Below are 18,277 nucleotides of genomic sequence, written 5' to 3'. Positions count from 1 at the left end.
GTGTTGTCAAGTCATTTAAGCCCCATAGCGACCCTGTATAGGATTTGCAAGGGGTGGCTGGTGAACTTGTACCATTGACCTTGTGGTTGAAACAACTCTGCAGTCCAGTGCATTATCCCACAGCACTCCGCCAAGACTTTGGAGACCCTCCCAAGTTCCCAGCCCTGAGATTAACAGAGGCACAGACTAGCTCCAGGATTGGCTATATTGATTTATTGGAAACTCAGATCAAGACAGGGACTAACAAGGCAGTGGAAAGAGCGAGAGACTAGGGTGCTCTGCCCATTCCTTCAGGAATAGGTAATGGGCCTGGTCTTGTGTGCCCCTTAATGCCCCCCTGGGAGCATCAGAACTTTTCTTTGGGGTATTCTTTCCCAGTGTAGGGCAGCAGAGCCAAAGAGCAGGGCATGACACAGAAAAGAGAGGCGGGGCATGGAACTGAAGAGGTATTGAAGTGTAATGTAAGCAGTTGAGAACTTGCTCCAGCTGGAAGAGATGCTTTGTGCCCTGGGTTTGTACTGGGGCACCTAACACTTCCGGCAGCTGCTGGCATATGAGCTCACAGCACAGGAGCTTACACCGCAAGTGCGCAGGCTACTAGAGGTGAAGGAATTGGAAGGACCACAGGGGGCGCATCTCCCAGTGCTCACGGCTAGGTTCCCGGTGCAGGGTGCACTGCTGACGTAGCCGGTCACTGGCCTGGATCCCGACACACTGAGGTCCCCACAGACGATTCCACCCCTGGAGCTGCTAACACCTGCAAATCCAAAAGTCTGAGTGAAGTACTGGGGAACAGATAATCCTGTGTCTCAAATGACTGCCCCTCATTTCACTAGCCCTGAGCTCTGAGTATTAAAAGTCAGGCGCTTCTTCTAGTTGACAACTCCAGGTCCATCTAGTCTCAAAAGCTGTTGGATCTTTCCTGGTGTCTGACCTCAAATACGGCCTGCTGTAATGTCGGCCCACTCTTAAATTAAGTCTCAGTAAAACCCCTTCTCCCAGACTCTCCCCTCCCTTACAGTAAACATTTCCACAGGGCCTAAATTACTTACGGACATTCACGGCTCCAACACCTTCACACAGTCTAGCAGGGGAAGAAGAAAAGGGTGATTAGCAGTGGAGAGTTTAATCATTGCACAATCAGGGCTTCTTTGTGCAAGAGGAAGGGATGGCAACTCTGGGTCAGACAAGATTGGGCCCCACCTGTGCTCCTCGCCCTCCAGCAGGCGCCGGTAGGTGGCGATCTCGATGTCCAGGCCCAGCTTGGAGTTCATCACCTCCTGGTATTCCTTGAGCAGGCAGGCCATGTCCTGCTTGGCCTTCTGCAGGGCACCCTCCAGCCCAGCCAGCTTGGAACGGGCATCACTGAGGGCTGCCTCGCCATGCTGCTCAGACTGGGATACTGCGGCCTCCAGCTTGGAATTCTGGTGCAGAAGAGAACAAGATGGGTTATAGTTCTTGGATCTCTCTGTCCATTTCCTGGATTTGCTCAATTTCTACCTCCTAGCTGTGAACAAACCTCCCAGGACACGCCCTTCTCTCCTTCCTCTCTTGGGTCTCTCTGAGTGGCCACAACCAGAGATGCTAGTCATGTATACTGGCTGGGGGCAGAATGGGGAGTCTGTGTAGTCACTGACTGTTTGGCCCTGGGAAGGCCTTCAGAATCTCTGGTCTTGGACACAGGCTGACCCATACCTGGACCTTGGCGTTCTCCACTTCAGCCGTTAGCCTCTGGACCTTGCGGTTGAGTTCGTTGATCTCCTCCTTGGTGCGGCGCAGTGTCTCCCCATGCCGGGTCACTGTGGCCTTCATCTCCTCACACTGTGGGAGGGAACAGGGAAGCCCATCAGTATAGCAGGAATGATGGTGCAGATTGTCCAGTGTTCAGCCTGCACAACAACACCTGTGCCACCCCAATGAGAGCTGTGTGCCCTCCCCTTATATGTCCTTAGGGAAGGACCCTCTGCAGTGTCTAGTACATCAGAATCCCCAGGCAATAGAAGACTTTTCTACTCTATGCATCTTGTCACTGCCGTGTCTAGGAGGCAAGTTCTATCAATTACTCACCTTGCTGCGGTACCAGGACTTAGCGTCAGTCCTGCTTCGGCTAGCGATGTCATCATACTGAGCCTTGATCTCAGCGATGATGCAGTCCATGTTCAGGTCTCGGCTGTTGTCCATTTGGACCACGACTGAGGTGTCTGAAATGTGGGAGTTGAGAACCCGGATCTCCTACAGGGATTTGGGTAGAGGAAAGGAGACAGCGGAAACTTTAGAACATAGCTCCACCCACCACAGACTGACCAATCTTCACAGCACCCCTAGTCTCCAATATCTGCCTGGCAGTTAGCATCATGGACTGCACCTCCCAGCCAAACCCCTGTCTGACACCTCAACACTAGGCTTGATAGCTTCTCTTCTAGACTGGCTTCTAAGGTGTCTGTTTCTGCCCGCTCACCTCCTCATACAGATGTCGCAGGAAGTCAATCTCCTGAGTCAGAGACTCTACATTGGCCTCCAGATCTGACTTGTGAAGATAGGCGCAGTCTACCTCCTGTGAAAGAACAAGACATGATAGGCTCTTGGAGTGCATTGCAGCTTTGGAATGTCAGTTTTTCCAGACAAGGGGTCTCTAGGTAGGATTTACCTTGACCATTCTATACAACCAGGAGACCCACTGTCCTGACCAACCCTAGCCCCATGCTCCCATTCATTTCATGTTAACATCTAAGACAGCACCTCCTGATAAATGAGTCCTCCATTTTGCTATGACCAAATCCCTCTTTATGGATCTGGGAGTCAGAAAAGAAAAGAAATCAATTTCCCCTAAAATCTCTCTGCCCAAATTATTTCTTTCTTATTCGGTGTCACCAGGACCCTCTATTATATGTTGACCGACTGCATAGGAGTCACGTGCCATGAAATCTGAATTTGCTTATCCTTTGACGTCCAGTGACCCTGTAGTTCTCTGACACCTATTTTTGGTTCAAAGCCCAAGTCAATCCTTTCTAAACCCATTATAAGCTACCCGACATTGGATATTTGCCCTTGTAATAGCCTTTCTTCTTTCTATGTTATCCTCACTCTTGTCAAGCCTTCTCCTCACACCACAAGAGGCTTGTTCTCGGACTGTCCCTCCTCTCACATATCTGGCTTTGTGATTAGCTCTACAGGTCTGTGTTGTGGGTCTCTGAGCCAGTGTCTCCATCAGCCTGGGTGTCTCTGAGGGCAATCTCCTTGGGTTCTTTCCATACTCATAGAGCCCCACTTGGCCTCCCGACACAGAATCTACAGATGGACACCCACCTTCTTCAGAGCCACAAATTGATTCTCTGCTGAAGCCCTCAGAGCCACTTCCTCCTCGTACCTGACATCGGGGGAGGGAAGAAGAAGGCATTAGATTTCTCTCAGGTCTCTAGAGAAGCCTTCTGAAGACACAAGGGTGTGATGTGAGTGATTTTCTTTCTCCTGAGCAGACTGTGTCCTGGTTTAAGAGGGGTTCCCATTTTGCTCCTTTTCCTTGGAAGAAGGACCAAAGTCCATGCTTCCCAGCTCCAGGGAAATCCTCCACAACATTGTGGCTTGAAATTCATGCAGGGTTAAACATTCTATTAAATTCTATGTTTCCTGTAGGCCTCATAGACACTACCTGCTCCATAAACTCTCGTGCAATATTGCATGGGCTTTGTCAAATCTCTCTAAGGACAAATCTCTTGCAAAGATTCAGATAATTCTTACTAGTCCCATCATCCTAATTTTGGTTTAAACTTCTGAATTCGCCAAATAGAAAACCCTTGGAGGTGGCAAGGTCAAAGGATTGAAGAGTCTTGAGGAAATCTGGGTAATCCAAGTGATGTTTGTTCAAACACAAATTCTGTAAATGTCTACCTTCTCAGTAGTTTCCTAGGAAAATTAACAAAATTGTGAGGTTTCAAATCTCCAATTCTAAACAGCTACTGGCCTTCAGTCAATGGTGGTGGTGGTTACGTGCCGGGGAGTCGGATTCCGACTCATAGCAACCCTGTATAGCGTTTCCGAGGCTGTAACTCTATATGGGAGTAGAAACTTCATCTTTATCACGTGGAACAGCTGGTAGTTTCAAACTGCTAACCTTGTGGTTCGCAGCCTGATTCATAACCACTACACTACCAGAACTTCATTCAATAGACCAAAGGTATTTGCAAGGCTGGTGTATCTGGCCCCGAGGCTCAATGCCAAAGCAGAACCGCTGTCTGCTGCACTCACTTCTTCTTGTAGCCCTCCAGCACCTCCTGCACGTGGTTGAGCTCTGAGGCCAGTCTCCCGCTGTCGGCCTCCACAGTCTCAGCCTCCCGCCTCAGTGTCTCAATGTAGCCCCCAAACAGTGGCTCCAGGTTGCTCTCACAGCACTTTCGGTTCTGGTAGAACTGCCACTTGGTCTCCAGCAGTTTGTTCTGCTGCTCCAGGAAGCGCACCTGCCATGAGATGGGAGGAAGAGTCAGATTGCCCTGAACAGTTTTCAGAGAAGGGGGTTTGCTGAAGTGCTAGCAACTCACAGCCTAGTGGCTGGCTCAGTGATAGAGACAGAAAATGGGTAGAAATTTGCCAATTAGAAACTAAACATAATCTTGGTTTTCTGAAAGAGAATTCAACAAATTATTAAGCTGTATCTGATTTTGGATTCAGAAAGCTGTCAATAAGTTATTGGACAACATCTAGATGTTGTGTTCTAAATGATAGCACAGAGCAAATAGAAAGTGGTACTCAATTTTTAATGTAATGAAGGGAGAACTTAAGATTCTGCTTTGTTGAGAGGATTTATCCAGGTACTGGAGTCCTCAGGGATCTGATAACATGGATCTAGACCTATCAGAGGTCCTTTAAGCCAGGAGGAGTCGGGGGTTTGGCTCAAGGTTGACCTTCTCCCTCCGATCAGAAGAAACTCCTTATAGCTGGTGGTAAGCAGGAATAGTGTCTCTGTGGACTATGCAGAAGGAACTCAATATTTTATTGTCTTTACCTTCTGTTTTGGGGATCACAGAGGCAAAACCAGTTTAATGGAGCTTTGATCATTCCATTGCAGTTCAGGTGTCCCTTCCTTTTGATAACTCCTCAGATTTAAGAGTTCAGGACACATCGTGTTCTTAGGGTGTTATTTGTATTGGGGGTTTCTGATACTGGCCTTTCGGAGTGTGCTGAGTATATAAAGTGACCTTCTCTTTAGATTGTCACGTCTTGCCTCTCCTTGGCTCTGTTTCTCTCATTCATCAGATTGGGTGGTGGGAGGCGGTGAAGTATATTGTGATTCTGTTATATTCTCTGTGTGTTTGTTACTTGATTTATAAGGCAATGGCTAATGACTTCATCTTCTTCATTGGAATTTCTGGCTCTGTTGCTTCCTCCATCAAACTGAGAACTCTATGGGCAGTTTCTAGACTCTGAGGTTGTGCCTCAATGTCTATTCTGAATTCTGAACATGGGCTGGGATTCAGGAAAGGTGTGATCAAGGATACTCACCTTATCAATGAAGGCAGCAAACCTGCTGTTGAGACCCTTGATCTGCTCCTTCTCTTCATACTTCACACTCTGCGCGTTGGGGTCCATCTTCAGGTTGAGGGGCACGAGCAGGCTCTCGTTGACAGACACGGAGGTGATGCCAGGTGAGCTGGGCCCGCACACACCTCCAGAGCGGTAGCCGAAGCTGCGTCCACTGGATCCAGAGCGGAAGCCCCCGCAGATGCTGTGGCTGCTGTAGCTCCCAGTGAGGCCGCGGTAGCAGGAGATACCGCGGTAGGGGGCAGCGGTGATACAGCAGCGGCTGGGGCGAGGTCCGCAGGCTGAAATGCTGCTGGAGGCGCGGCCACTGAATCCACAGGTCATGGTGCTTCTGTAGGGTTGGGGTGCAGAGGGTAGGATGAAGTTCTGAAGTCCAGGTGGAAACTCCAATGTGCTCCTCTGGGCTCCCCAGCCTTATTTATGCTCAGATTGGGAAGGGGCTTGGCTATGCAGATGGAGTTTGGACAATTTGCCACTTTATGAGCTTGGGTGGTTAGCCGGGGTCCAACGCCTCTCCAAAATGTGTTTTAATGGTGGAGTGGCCCGCACCCTCTTCTGTGTCCTAGAGTCCCTGGGTTGTAGAGCTTCTTGGCAAGTTTCATCTTGAAAATGCCTCAGGCACTGGGGAGGCAAAGGAGTTGGAGGAAAAGCAAGAATGGAGAGGGAAGGGAAGGGAGTCTGAGGGCTAGGAAAAGGATGGGGGAGAGGGGCCTGTGAGACGTTTGTGTGTGTGTGAGTGTGAGTGAGTGTATACACATGTATAGGGACATAGGGAAGATTAAGGTCCTAGTAAATACCATTCCGATGTTTCTACTTCAGTAGTGACAAAAAATACTTCATCAGAGATGCTGAATAACTCAGTATATCACACTAAAATTCATTGCTCTCAAGTCAATTCCTCTTCATATGATAGAACTGCCCCCATAGGGTTCCCAAGGATTTAAATCTTTCAGGAAGCTGACTGTACATCTTTCTGCTGTGGAGTGGCTGGTGGGTTCAAACTGCAGATGTTTTGGTTAGCAGCAGAGTGCTTTAACCACTGCTCCACCAGGGATTTTGTCTATCACAGTAGAAAGCACAAAATGCCAAATTGTCCTACTTTTGGTGATGCTAAATTTGGTCTCATGAATACACTTTTCTCTTTACAATTAGAAAGAACTTTGTAGGAAGCATAAGTCCTTTTATGATAAAAGGGAATTTCCCTTTTATTTGTCATCTACTCTATGGTTTTATTATGTGACATTGTTGTTATTAGGTGCCATTGAGTCAGTTCTAATTCATAGCGATCCTATGTGTAACAGAATGAAACACTGCCCAGTCCTGTGCCATCCTCACAATTGTTGTTATACGTAAGCCCATTGCTGGTACCACTGTGTCAATCCATCTCCTTGAGGTTCTCATTTTCACATTACCTATATGAAGTGTATATTATTACTCCTGTTTTCAGCTGAGAAAACTGATGCTCAGAGAGACGAAATAACTTCCTCAGGGTTCACTATCTGATGCCATGACTTCTCACTACAAACTATGCCAGTCCATGGACTTCCTAATTCTTAGAAAGCTCAAGATTGTTCGGGAGGAGGTATCTGTGCATTTAGGGCTTGCGAGGAGTCAGTCTAAGGAAGATTTGCACAGAGATGAATGGATTGTAAGAACCAGGAGGAGCCAGTTAGGGATGTGTGTGTTACAAGGGCAATATGAGGCTGTTTGGGGTTGGAGAGGGGAATGGGCTTAATTTGCAGGACCTTGTGGCTTAGAATTAGAGGACGTTTTTGTTATTTTATACGTCTTTGGTGTATTGTAATTACCTTCATAGTTCATATTATATTTTTATCCCTACTCTAGTAGACCATGTTCTACAACATTTATCTCATAAAGTACATAGGTTTGAATGCAATTGAAGAAGATTGTTACTGTTTTTAGTTACTGTTGAGTTCATTGTGACTGATGGTAACCCTGTGTGTGCAGCAGAGTGCTCCATAAGGTTTCCTACTGCTCCCTTTCAGATAAAAAATATCCAGGCCTCTGGGTGGATTTAAATGGCCTAGAGTCTAGTGCTTTACCCTTTGTGCCATCCAGGGCTTCCTTGAAGAGAATAGAGAAGTGAATGAGTAGATTGGCAGCCCCCAGTAGTAGCTACGCTTTAGGGTCTTCAGCAGGTAAAACTGGGGGAAGGAAGAAAAGGGTGGGGTTGATGGAAAAAGTAGAGGAGCAAAAAGGTGAGTAGAGTCTGGTAGGAGTCATGCCCTATGACAAGGCAGATGTTGGCGTCAGCCATCTGATCATCCAGAGGAGGGTGTGTTTCAGCTGAGTGTCCAGTCTAAGACTTTATGTGTCAGACCAGCACTCCTGAGGCTCTTTTTACCCACACCAGCCATTCCAGCTACTTCCCACAATTGAGCAGGGGTACTCCCAGCAATTCTGCTGGTGTTTGAAGAGTAGCACTGAGTCAAGGCACCTTCCACACAGCATTTAACTTTTCTATCACTGTTGTTGTTAGGTGCCATTTAGATGGTTTTGATTCATAGCAAGTCTGTGTACAACAGAATGAAACACTGCCTGGCCCTGTTCGAGCTTTGTAATCCTTGCTATGTTTGTTTGCATTGTTGTTGCCACTGTGTCAGTCCATCTTGTTGAAGGTCTTCCTCTTTTTTCACTGACCTTCTACTTTACTAAGTGAGTATGGTGTCCTTCTCCAGGGACTGGTCCATCCTGATACCATGTCCATAGTAATTAAGACAAGTCCCACCATCCTTGCTTCTAAGGAGCATTCTGACTCTTTCTTTCAAGACAGATGTAATCTTCATTACCCATCAGTTTATAGATGTGTATAGGGTTGATTTCTGGGAGGCAGCTGCGGTTTCCAGAAATGAATACCAGAGAAAACCAGAGAGCCAAAACCCCAACTCATTGTAGGAGCCTGTCTAAGTTACTGAGTCTCTCTGGGCTTCAGTTTTTTTCATCTGTAAGACGTATTAAATGGGTGGATAAAATCATTGAGGGGGTTTTGATAAAATTGCATCATGTTAGGTCTTTGCTTAATCTGAGACTGCTGTGAGCCCAGAGATAGAAGATTGTAGCAGAGATCCTTTACTTAGGCCTTTCTCTGCTTCTAAGACTTTGGTTGTTGTTGTTAAGTGCTGTCGAGTCATTTTGGACCCATAGAGACTCTGTATACGATTTGCAAGGAGCTGCTGTTGAACCTGAACCACTGACCTTGTGGTTCAAATGACTCTGCAGTTCAGCGCATTATCCCACAGTGCAATGCCAGGATTTTAGAGACCTTCCCAAGTCCCCAGCCCTGAGATTAACAGAGGCACAGACTAGCTCCAGGATTGGCTACATTGATTTATTGGAAACTCCGATCAAGACAGGGACTAACAAGGTAGAGGAAAGAATAAGAGATGAGGGGGCTCTGCCCATTCGCTCAGGATTGGGTCATGAGCCAGGTCCTGGGTACCCCTGAATGCCCCTCCTGAGGGTATCCAGAAACTTTCATTGGGATAGTGTTTCCCAGCTTAGGGCAGCAGAGCCAACAAGGAGGGGATGACACAGAAAAGAGAGACGAGGTATGGAAGAGAAGAGGTATTAAAGTGCAGTGTAAGCAATTGAGAACTTGCTCCAGTCCCCAGGACAGGGTGGGGCTGGCTGGAAGAGATGCTTTGTGCCCTGGGTTTGTATTGGGTCACTTAACACTTCTGGGAGCTGGTGGAGTAGGAGCCCATGCCACTAGAGCTAATGCTACAAGAGCCTACACTGCTGGTGCACCGGCTACCAGAGGTGTTGGAATTGGAAAGACCTCAGAGTACACTCTTCCATGTGCTCACTGCCCGGGGTTGCTACACCAGGGGGCACTGTTGAAACTGCTGGTCACTGGCCAGGATCAAGATACAGTGAGGTCCCTGCAGACAACTCCGCCCTGGGTGCTGCTAACATCTGCGGACCCCAAAGCCTGAGTCAAAATTCTGGGAAACAGATCATCCTGTCTCTCAAATGACTGCCCCTCCCTCCGCAAGCTCTGAGCTCTGAGTATTAAAAGTTACGAGCTTCTTTTTTGACAACTCCAGTTCCGTCTAGTCTCAAAAGCTGTTGGGTCTTTCCTGGTGTCAAATACTGCCTGCTGTAATGTTGCCCGACTCTTAAATTAAGTCTCAGTAAAACCCCTTCTCCCAGACTCTCCCTCTCTCACAGTAAAAGTTTGCACAGGGTGTAAATTACTTACGGACATTCACGGCTCCAACGCCTGCACACACTTTAGAGGTGGAAGAAGAAAAGGGTGACATTAGTGACTTGCCCTGGTTTCCCAGTGGAGCTCCCAGAAGTCTTAGGGAAGGGTGGATCCTCAGTGGCCAAGAAGGTAGAAGTAGAGGGTCTGAGGGAACAGTCCTTCTTCAATGGAATAAAGATTAGGTTTCTCCCTGGTTTGCTCAACTAAGAGAAAGGGTAGGACTTGTGTAAGGGATTGTTACTGTGCGTAGTCCACTTTATTTGAAATTAAAGTGATCTTATAGGACAGAATAGCATGGTGCTTACGAATTGGGCTGCTACCCTCAAGGTTGGCAGTTCGAAACTACCAGCTGTTCCATGGGAGAAAGATGAGGCTTTCTGCTCCCATAAAGATTTGCAGCCTTGGAAACCCTGAGCAGGGTCACTATGAGTCAGAACTGACTCCATGGTACTTGACAACAATAAGACAGAGTAGAACTGCCCCATAGACATTCCCAGAGTCCTGCTGTGGCACTGTGAGTTAATGCACTGGACTGCAAAGTCAGTTTGAACTATGGGTCAGAACAAACTCGACAGCAATTAACAAAAAAAAAACAAGAAATAGACATTCTTAGGTTGTAATTTTTATGTAAGCAAATTACCAGATTTTTATTCCAGCAGAGCAATAGGTGGGTTCAAACTGAAGACCTATTAGTTAGCAGCAAAGTGCTTAACCATTGCTCTACCAGGGCTCCTTTGTGCAAGTGGTAGGGATGGCAACTATGGTTCAGACAAGGTTGGGCCCCACCTGTGCTCCTTGCCCTCCAGCAGGTGCCGGTAGGTGGCAATCTCGATGTCCAGACCCAGCTGGAGTTCACCACCTCCTGGTACTCCTTGGGCAGGTGGGTCATGTCCTGCTTGGCCTTCTGCAGGGCCGCCTCCAGCCCAGCCAGCTTGGAATGGGCATCACTGAGGGCTGCCTCGCCCTGTTGCTCAGACTGGGTCACGGCAGCCTCCAGCTTGGAATTCTGACACAGAAGAGAACAAGATGGGTTACGGTTCCTGGGTCTCTCTCTCTCTGTCCATTTCCCTGATTTGCTCAATTTCTACCACCCAGCTGTGAACAAACCTCCCAGGAAACACCCTTCTTTCCTTCTTCTCTTGGGTCTCTCTGAGTGGCCACTACCAGAGGGTCCAGTCATGTAAACGGGCTGGGGGGTGAAAGGGGAGATTGTTGTATAGGCACTAACTGTTTGGCCCTGGGAACACCTTCAACATCTCTGATCTTGGACACGGGCTGACCCATACTTGGCCCTTGGTGTTCTCCACCTCAACCGTCAGCCTCTGGACCTTAGGGTTGAGTTTGTTGATCTCCTCCTTGATGCAGTGCAGGGTCTCCCTGTGCCAGGTGGGCTTCATCTCCTTGCACTGTGGGAGGGAACAGGGAAGCCCATCAGGATAGCAGGAATGATGGTGAAGGTTGTCCAGTGTTCAGCCTGCACAACCTCACATGGCAGTCCTGCCTGTTCCTCTAAAATGAAAGCTGTCTGCCCTCCCTTTATAGGTCTCTTGGTGAGCACCCTCAGCACTGTCTAGTGCATCAGAATCCCCAGGCAATAGAAGACTTTTCTACTCTATGCATCTTTTCACTGCCCTGTCTAGGAGGCAAGTTCCATTAATTATTCACCTTACTGTGGTACCAGGACTCAGCCTCAGTCCTGCTTCAGCTAGCGATGTCATCATACTGAGCCTTGATCTCGGTGATGATGCAGTCCATGTTCAGGTCTTGGTTGTTGTCCATTTGGACCACAACTGTGGTGTCTGAAATGTGGGAGTTGAGAACCCGGATCTCCTACAGGGATTGGGATGGAGGAAGGGAGACAGCAGATAGCCCCACCTACCACAGACTGACCCAAATCCACAGCACCCCTGGGCTCCAGCATTGAGCATCATGGACTGTAGCTCCCAGCCAAACCCCTGTCTGACACCTCAATACTAGGTTTGAGTCCTTCTCCTCTAGACTGATTCCAGGGTTTCTGTTTCTGCCTCCTCACCTCCTCATACAGATGTTGCAGGGAGTCAATCTCCTGGATCAGAGACTCCACATTGGCCTCCAGATCTGACTTGTGAAGATAGGCGCAGTCCACCTCCTGCATATGAATGAGACATGATAGGCTCTTGGGGTCCATTGCAGCTTTGGAACGTCAGTTTTTCCATCTCCCTGTCTCTAGTCAGGATTTACTTGGACCATCCTAGGTTCTGACCAACCCTGGCCCCATGCACACATTCATTGTGTCTTAACAAACAAGACAGAAACTCCTGATAAATGAGTCCTCCACTTTGCTATGACCAAATCCCTTATTATGGATCTGGGAGTCAGAAAAGAAAAAAATCAATTTCCTCTAAATTCTCCCTGTCTCCAAATCATTTCTGTTTTCTTCAATGTCACCAGGATCTTCTATTATGCATTGACTAACTGCACAGGAGTCAAGTGCTATGAAGCAGCCTCCGTGTGTATCTGAATTTACTTATCCTTTGCCTTTCAGGGTCCCTGGGGCTCTCTGACTCCTATTTTTGGTTGAAAGCCTAAATCAATCCTTACTCAATTCATTATAAGTCTGATATTGGACGTTTGCCCTTGGAATAGCCAGCCTCTCTTCCTCTTATGTTGTCCCTCACTCTTGTTGAGCCTTCTCCTCACACTACAGGAGGCTTGGTCTTGGACTTCCCTCCTCTCACTACTTCTGGCTTTCAATTGGATCTACAGGTCTGTGTCCTGGGCCCTGAGCCAGTGTCTCCATCAGCCTGGGTGCCTCTGAGGGCCATCTCCTTGGGTTCTTTCCATACTTATAGAGCCCCACCTGGCCTCCCGACACATAGTCTACAGATGGACACACACCTTCTTCAGAGACACAAATTGATTCTCTGTCAAAGCCTTCAGAGCCACTTCCTCCTTGTACCTGACAGGGTGGGAGGGAAGAAGAAGGCATTAGGTTTCTCTCAGGTCTCTAGAGAAGTTTCTCTCAAGAGACAGGGATGGAATCTGAGTGAGATTCCTTCTCCTGAGCAGACTGGGTCCTGCTCTAAGAGGGGTTCCCACTTAGCTCCTTCTACTTGCAAGGAGGCCCAATGGGCATGCTTCTCAAAGCCAGGTAAATCTTCCATGTCCTTGTGGCTTGAATTTCATGCAGGGTATAAACATTTTATTAAATTCTACACTTCCTGAAGGCCTCATACGTATTACCTGTTCCATAAACTATCGTGTAATTTCGCATGGACTGTGTCAAATTTGTCTAAGGAACAAATCTCTTGCAAAAATTTAGATAATTCTTACTAGTCCAGTTGTTCTGATTTTCATTTAAATTTCTGAATTCCTCAGATAGAAACCCATGTAGGTGGCAAGACCAAAGGATTGAAGAATTTTGAGGAAGTCTGGTAATCCAAGTGATGACTGTTCAAGCACAAATTCTGTATATTTTTACCTTCTGATGAATTGCTTAGGGAAATTAACAAAACACTGAGGTTTCAAATTTCCAGCTCTACAAACAGCTACTGGTCTTTAGTCAATGGACAAAAGGAATATGCAAGTCTGAAATATCTGGCCTAGAGGCCCGATGCCAAAGTAGAACCGCTGTCTGCTGCACTCACTTCTTGTAATCCTGCAGCACCTCATGCACATGGTTGAGTTCTGAGGCCAGTCTCCCACAGTCGGCCTCCACACTCCCACCTCAGAGTCTCAATGTATCTCTCAAACAGGGGCTTCATGTTGCTCTCACACTGCTTGTGGTTCTGGTAGAACTGCCACTTGGTCTCCAGCAGTTTGTTCTGCTGCTCCAGGAAGCGCACCTGCCATGAGATGGGAGGAAGAGTCAGATTGTCATGAACAGTTTTCAGAGATGGGGCTTTGCTGAAGTGCTAGCAACTCACAGCCCAGTGGCTAGTTCACTGGTAGAGACTGAAATTGGGTAGAAAATAACCAATTAGAAACTGAACATAATCTTGGTTTTCTCAAAGAGAATTCAACAAATTATTGAGCAATATCTGATTTTCGATTCAGAAAGCTGCCCATAGGCTATTAGACAACAAGTAGATGTTGACTTTCAAATGATAGCACAGAGTAACTATAGACTGGTGCTCAATTCTTAATGTAATGAAGAGAGAACTTATGATTCTGCTTTTTAGAATGCATTTATCCAGGTACTGGGGTCCTCAGGGATCTGATAACATGGATCTAGACCTATCAGAGATCCTTGGAGCCAGGAGGAGTCGGATGTTTGCTTCAAGCTTGACCTTCTCCCTCCGATCAGAAGAAACCCCTTATAGCTGGTGGTAAGCAGGAATAGCGTCCCTGGGGACTGTGTAGATGGAACTCAATATCTTATTGTCTTTACCTTCTACCTTGGGGATCACAGAGGCAAATACCAATTTACTGGTGCTTTGATTATTCCTTTGGGGTTCAGGTGTCCCTTTCTTTTGATATCGCCTCAGAACTAAGAGCTCAGGATACATCACGTTCTTAGGGTGTTATCTGAACTGGGAGCTTATGGAACTGCCCTTGTCTGAGGGTGCTGAGTATATAAAGACACCTTCTCATTAGATTGGCACCTCTTGCCTTTCCTTGACTCCGTGTCTCTCATTCATCAGATTGGGTGGTGGGAGGCAGTGAGGTATATTGTGATTCTGTTATATTCTCGGTGTGTTTCTTACTTGGTTGATGAGGCCATGTATAATGATTTCATCTTGTTCACTGGAGTTTCTGGCTCTGTTGTTTCCTTCATTAAACTGAGAACTCTATAGGCAGTTTCCTGACTCTGAGGTTGTACCTCAATATCCAGTCTGAATTCTGAACATGATCTGGGGTTCAGGAAGGGTGTGTTCAAGGACACCCTCCTTGTCAATGAAGGCAGCAAACTTGCGGTTGAGACCCTTGATCTGCTCCTTCACTTCATGCTTCATACTTCACATGTTGGGGTCTATCTCCAGATTGAGGGGCATGAGCAGGCACTCATTGACAGACGCGGAGGTGATACAGGGAGAGCTGGACCCGCACACACCTCCAGAGTGGTAGCCGAAGCTGTGTCCACCAGAGCCAGAGCAGAAGCCTCCGCAGGCACTGTGGCTGCCGAAGCTCCCAGTGAGGTCACAGTAGCAGGAGATGCCTCAGTAAGGGGCGGTGGTGATGCAGAAGTGGCCGGGCCGGGGCCCACAGGTAGAAAGCTACTGGAGGCTGGGCCACCGAATCCACAGGCCATGGTGCTTCTGTAGGGTTGGGGTGCAGAGGGTAGGATGAAGTTCTGAAGTCCAGGTGGAAACTCGAATGTGCTCCTCTGGGCTCCCCAGCCTTATTTATGCTGAGGTTGGGAAGGGGCTTGGCTATGCAGATAGAGTTGGGACAATTTACCACTTAATGAGCTTGGGTGGTTAGCCGGGGTCTAATGCCTCTCCAAAATGTGCTTTAATGGTGGAGTGACCTGCACCCTGTGCTGTGTCCTAGAAGCCCTGAGTTGTAGAGCTTCTTGGCATGTTTCATCTTGAAAATGTGTCAGGCACTGGGCTGGCAAAGCAGTTGGAGGAGAAGCAAGAATGCAGAGGGGAAGGAAAAGAGTATAAGTGCTATGAAAAGATTGGGGAGAGGGGCCTGTGGGGTGTTTGTATGTGTTTGTATGTGCATGTTTACACATGTACAGAGACCAAAGGAGGATTGAGGTACTAGTAAACAACGTTCCAATGTTTCTATTTCAGTAGTAAGTGAGGTGCTACTGAGACATATTTGGATTTCCTCTGCCCTGATCTCCAATGAGCTGTTAAGAAACATCTAATTTTCTCCACCCCAGCAACAATTCTCAGATTATTAAATAGTTGTCTTTATGTCTTTTCAACTTTTGAATTTCTAAATATACAGAAAACTTCAAAGAATAGTACAGCAAATGTTCACAGGTCCTTCACCAAGATTGAACAATTTTTAATGTTATACTATATTTGCTTTTTTATTTTCTCAACTATTTGACAGGTCAACTGTAGAGGTAAAGGCATATCACCCTTATACACTTGTTCACATTTGCTATTTTTTAAAACTTTTTTTTTTTTTTATTGTCAATTACGTGAAGGTTTACAAAGCAGATCATCAGTTTTACATTCAACAAATTCTGTAGTTCATTTCATTATAATGATTACAATCTCTTCCAATGGACAAAAGGAATATGAAAGTCTGTGGACAGCATCAGTGGACAGTATTTATCTCTGTCTGCTTTAGCTCTTGCATTCAGCCCTTAGCACATATTTTTTAAGAGCAAGAGTCATTTTTATATACAAGAAAATGAAAAATTCTAAGGAATCATTTACTATCCATTCCAAATTCATTTTTTCTCAAATATTCCTAGAATTTTTATAGCCTTTATTATTGATAGAATTTTTCAACACCAACATCTTACTTATTGCAAATAGCTTTTCCAACAGCATAAATGGTGACTATACATGTGAACACAGGAATTAAACTGACCACATCTGTTGAAAGACAATTGAAATTCTCAATATTATTAGTCAGAACAAAGCTAGAGCTATCTGAGGTAAGTTCAAATTGAAGCTGAAAAAAAATGACAATAAGTCTACAGAGCCAACGTAATATATTGAGTCTATCACACTGGAATCTAGAGACCACATAAGGAACAGATTTAATGCCTTGAACACCAATGACTGAAGACCAGATGATCTGAAGGATGACATCAAAGATACCAAACACAAAGAAATCAAAAGGTCATAAAAGACAAGAAAGAAAGAAAGAAAAGACCAAAAAGGATATCAGAAGACACTCTGGAACTTGATCTTGAAGGTAGAATATTTAAAGAAAATGGAAGAAAATATGAAGTAAATGATCTGAACAGATGATTTCAAAGGGTGGTTTGACAAGAAAATGACCTGGTTGAAATGTGTAATGACCTTGAATTATATATATAAAAAGGAATGAAAACACTTGGCATTATTCAAGCTGTAAAAACAGAATAAGAAATTCAAACAGAGTCACAGTACTAAAAAGAATTGGTTAATGTTCAATTGTTTTGGGGTTTTTGTTGTTGTTGTTGTTGTTGAGTGCTGTTAGTCGATTCCAACTCATAGCAACCCTGCATAGGGTTTCTGAGGAGTAGTTGGTGTGTTTGAGCCATCGAACTCGCATTTCAAAGTGACCATTCCCCAGTGCATTATATCGAAGTGCCACACCAGGACTCTTCAAACATTTTAGGTGATAGCATATGATCGTCGACTCCTGGTGTGATGCTGTACAATCAACATTGGACAGCGAACCTCAAAGTCGGCAGTTCAAACCTCCCAAATGTTTCTTGGAAACCCTATAGAGGGTCGCTGTGAGTCAGAACCAGCTGAACGACACTTAACAACAACAACAAATATGATCAAAATCGATGGCATTAAAGGAAGAAATTTGAGCTGTACTGGAGTCATTGGTTAAAAACAAGGGTCCAGAAGTTGATGGAAAACTAATTGCGATGTCTCAAGAAACAGATGCAATGCTGGAATCTCTCCCTCATCTATGCCAAGAAATTTGGATGATAGCTACCTGGCTATCTAGGAATTTCAGAACACTTGATTGTGCTTATGCATAACCTGTACTATCTTTCAACTAGAACAATGGGATACAGAGTAGTTTAAAATTAGTAAATGTGTGTGTCAGGATTGCATTTTTTCACCATACTTAGTCTACATACTGAGCAAAGAATCTGAAAGCTGGACTATATGAAGAAGATTATAGCGTCAGGATCAGGATTGGGTTATCTGTCAAATAGTTGGGCAAATATAAAAACAAATATAGCAAAATGTTAAAAACTGTTGACTTTTGGTGAGGAATCTGTGAGTGTTTTCTGTATTATTCTATCAAGTTTTCTGTACTTTTGAAAATTCAAAAGTTGAAAAAGATGTAAAAGACCACTTCAGTAATATGTACTAATTAATATGTATATGACACAACATTGCTTACTGACAGCAAAGAGGACTTGAAGCACTTAATGATAAAAGACCAAAGATTACATCCTTCTGTGTGGATTTCACCTCAATGTAAAGCAAACAGAAATCTTCACAACTGGACAAATAAACCATAAAAGGAGAAAAGATGGAACTTGTCAAGGATTTCATTTTACTTGAATCCACAATCAATACCCATGGGAGGAGCAGTCAGTAAATCAAATGACAGATTGTATTGGACAAATCTGCTGCAAAATATCTCTTTAAAGAGCTAAAATGCAAAGATGTCACGTTGAAGACTAAGTGTGCCTGCACAAGCCATTGTATTTTCAGTCTTTTTGTATGGATGGAAAGCTGGACCATGAAAAAGGAAGACCAAAGAATTGTTGCATTTGAATTATGGTATTAGAGAAGAATATTGAATATACCATGAATTGCTAGAAGAACAAACTTATCTGTCTGGAAGAAATAGAGCTCTAATGCTCCTCAGAAGTAAGGATGGTGAGACATGGTCTCATTTCCTTTGGACATGTTATCAGGAGGGACCAGCCCCTAGAAAAGGACA

General features: G+C 45.6%; 1 protein-coding gene and 1 pseudogene across 1 annotated transcript; both read right to left on the bottom strand.

Annotated features, from left to right (window-relative positions):
• Positions 1–527: 527 nt before the first annotated feature.
• On the bottom strand, positions 528–5,859 carry LOC102810774 (keratin, type II cuticular Hb1-like). Its single transcript, XM_006870015.1, has 9 exons — positions 5,497–5,859; positions 4,246–4,454; positions 3,307–3,367; positions 2,459–2,554; positions 2,068–2,232; positions 1,696–1,821; positions 1,204–1,424; positions 1,053–1,084; positions 528–757 (listed from the first exon to the last, which is right to left on the bottom strand). The coding sequence occupies exons 1-9, from the start codon at positions 5,857–5,859 to the stop codon at positions 528–530; spliced, it is 1,503 nt and encodes a 500-aa protein (XP_006870077.1).
• Positions 5,860–9,358: 3,499 nt separating this feature from the next.
• Positions 9,359–18,277, bottom strand: part of LOC102825658 — a 30,412-nt pseudogene continuing 21,493 nt past the window's right edge.

The sequence above is a fragment of the Chrysochloris asiatica genome, unplaced genomic scaffold, assembly GCF_000296735.1.
Source record: "Chrysochloris asiatica unplaced genomic scaffold, ChrAsi1.0 scaffold00138, whole genome shotgun sequence".
Taxonomy (NCBI): Eukaryota; Metazoa; Chordata; class Mammalia; order Afrosoricida; family Chrysochloridae; genus Chrysochloris; species Chrysochloris asiatica.
This window is presented reverse-complemented; position numbering and strand designations above follow the sequence as displayed.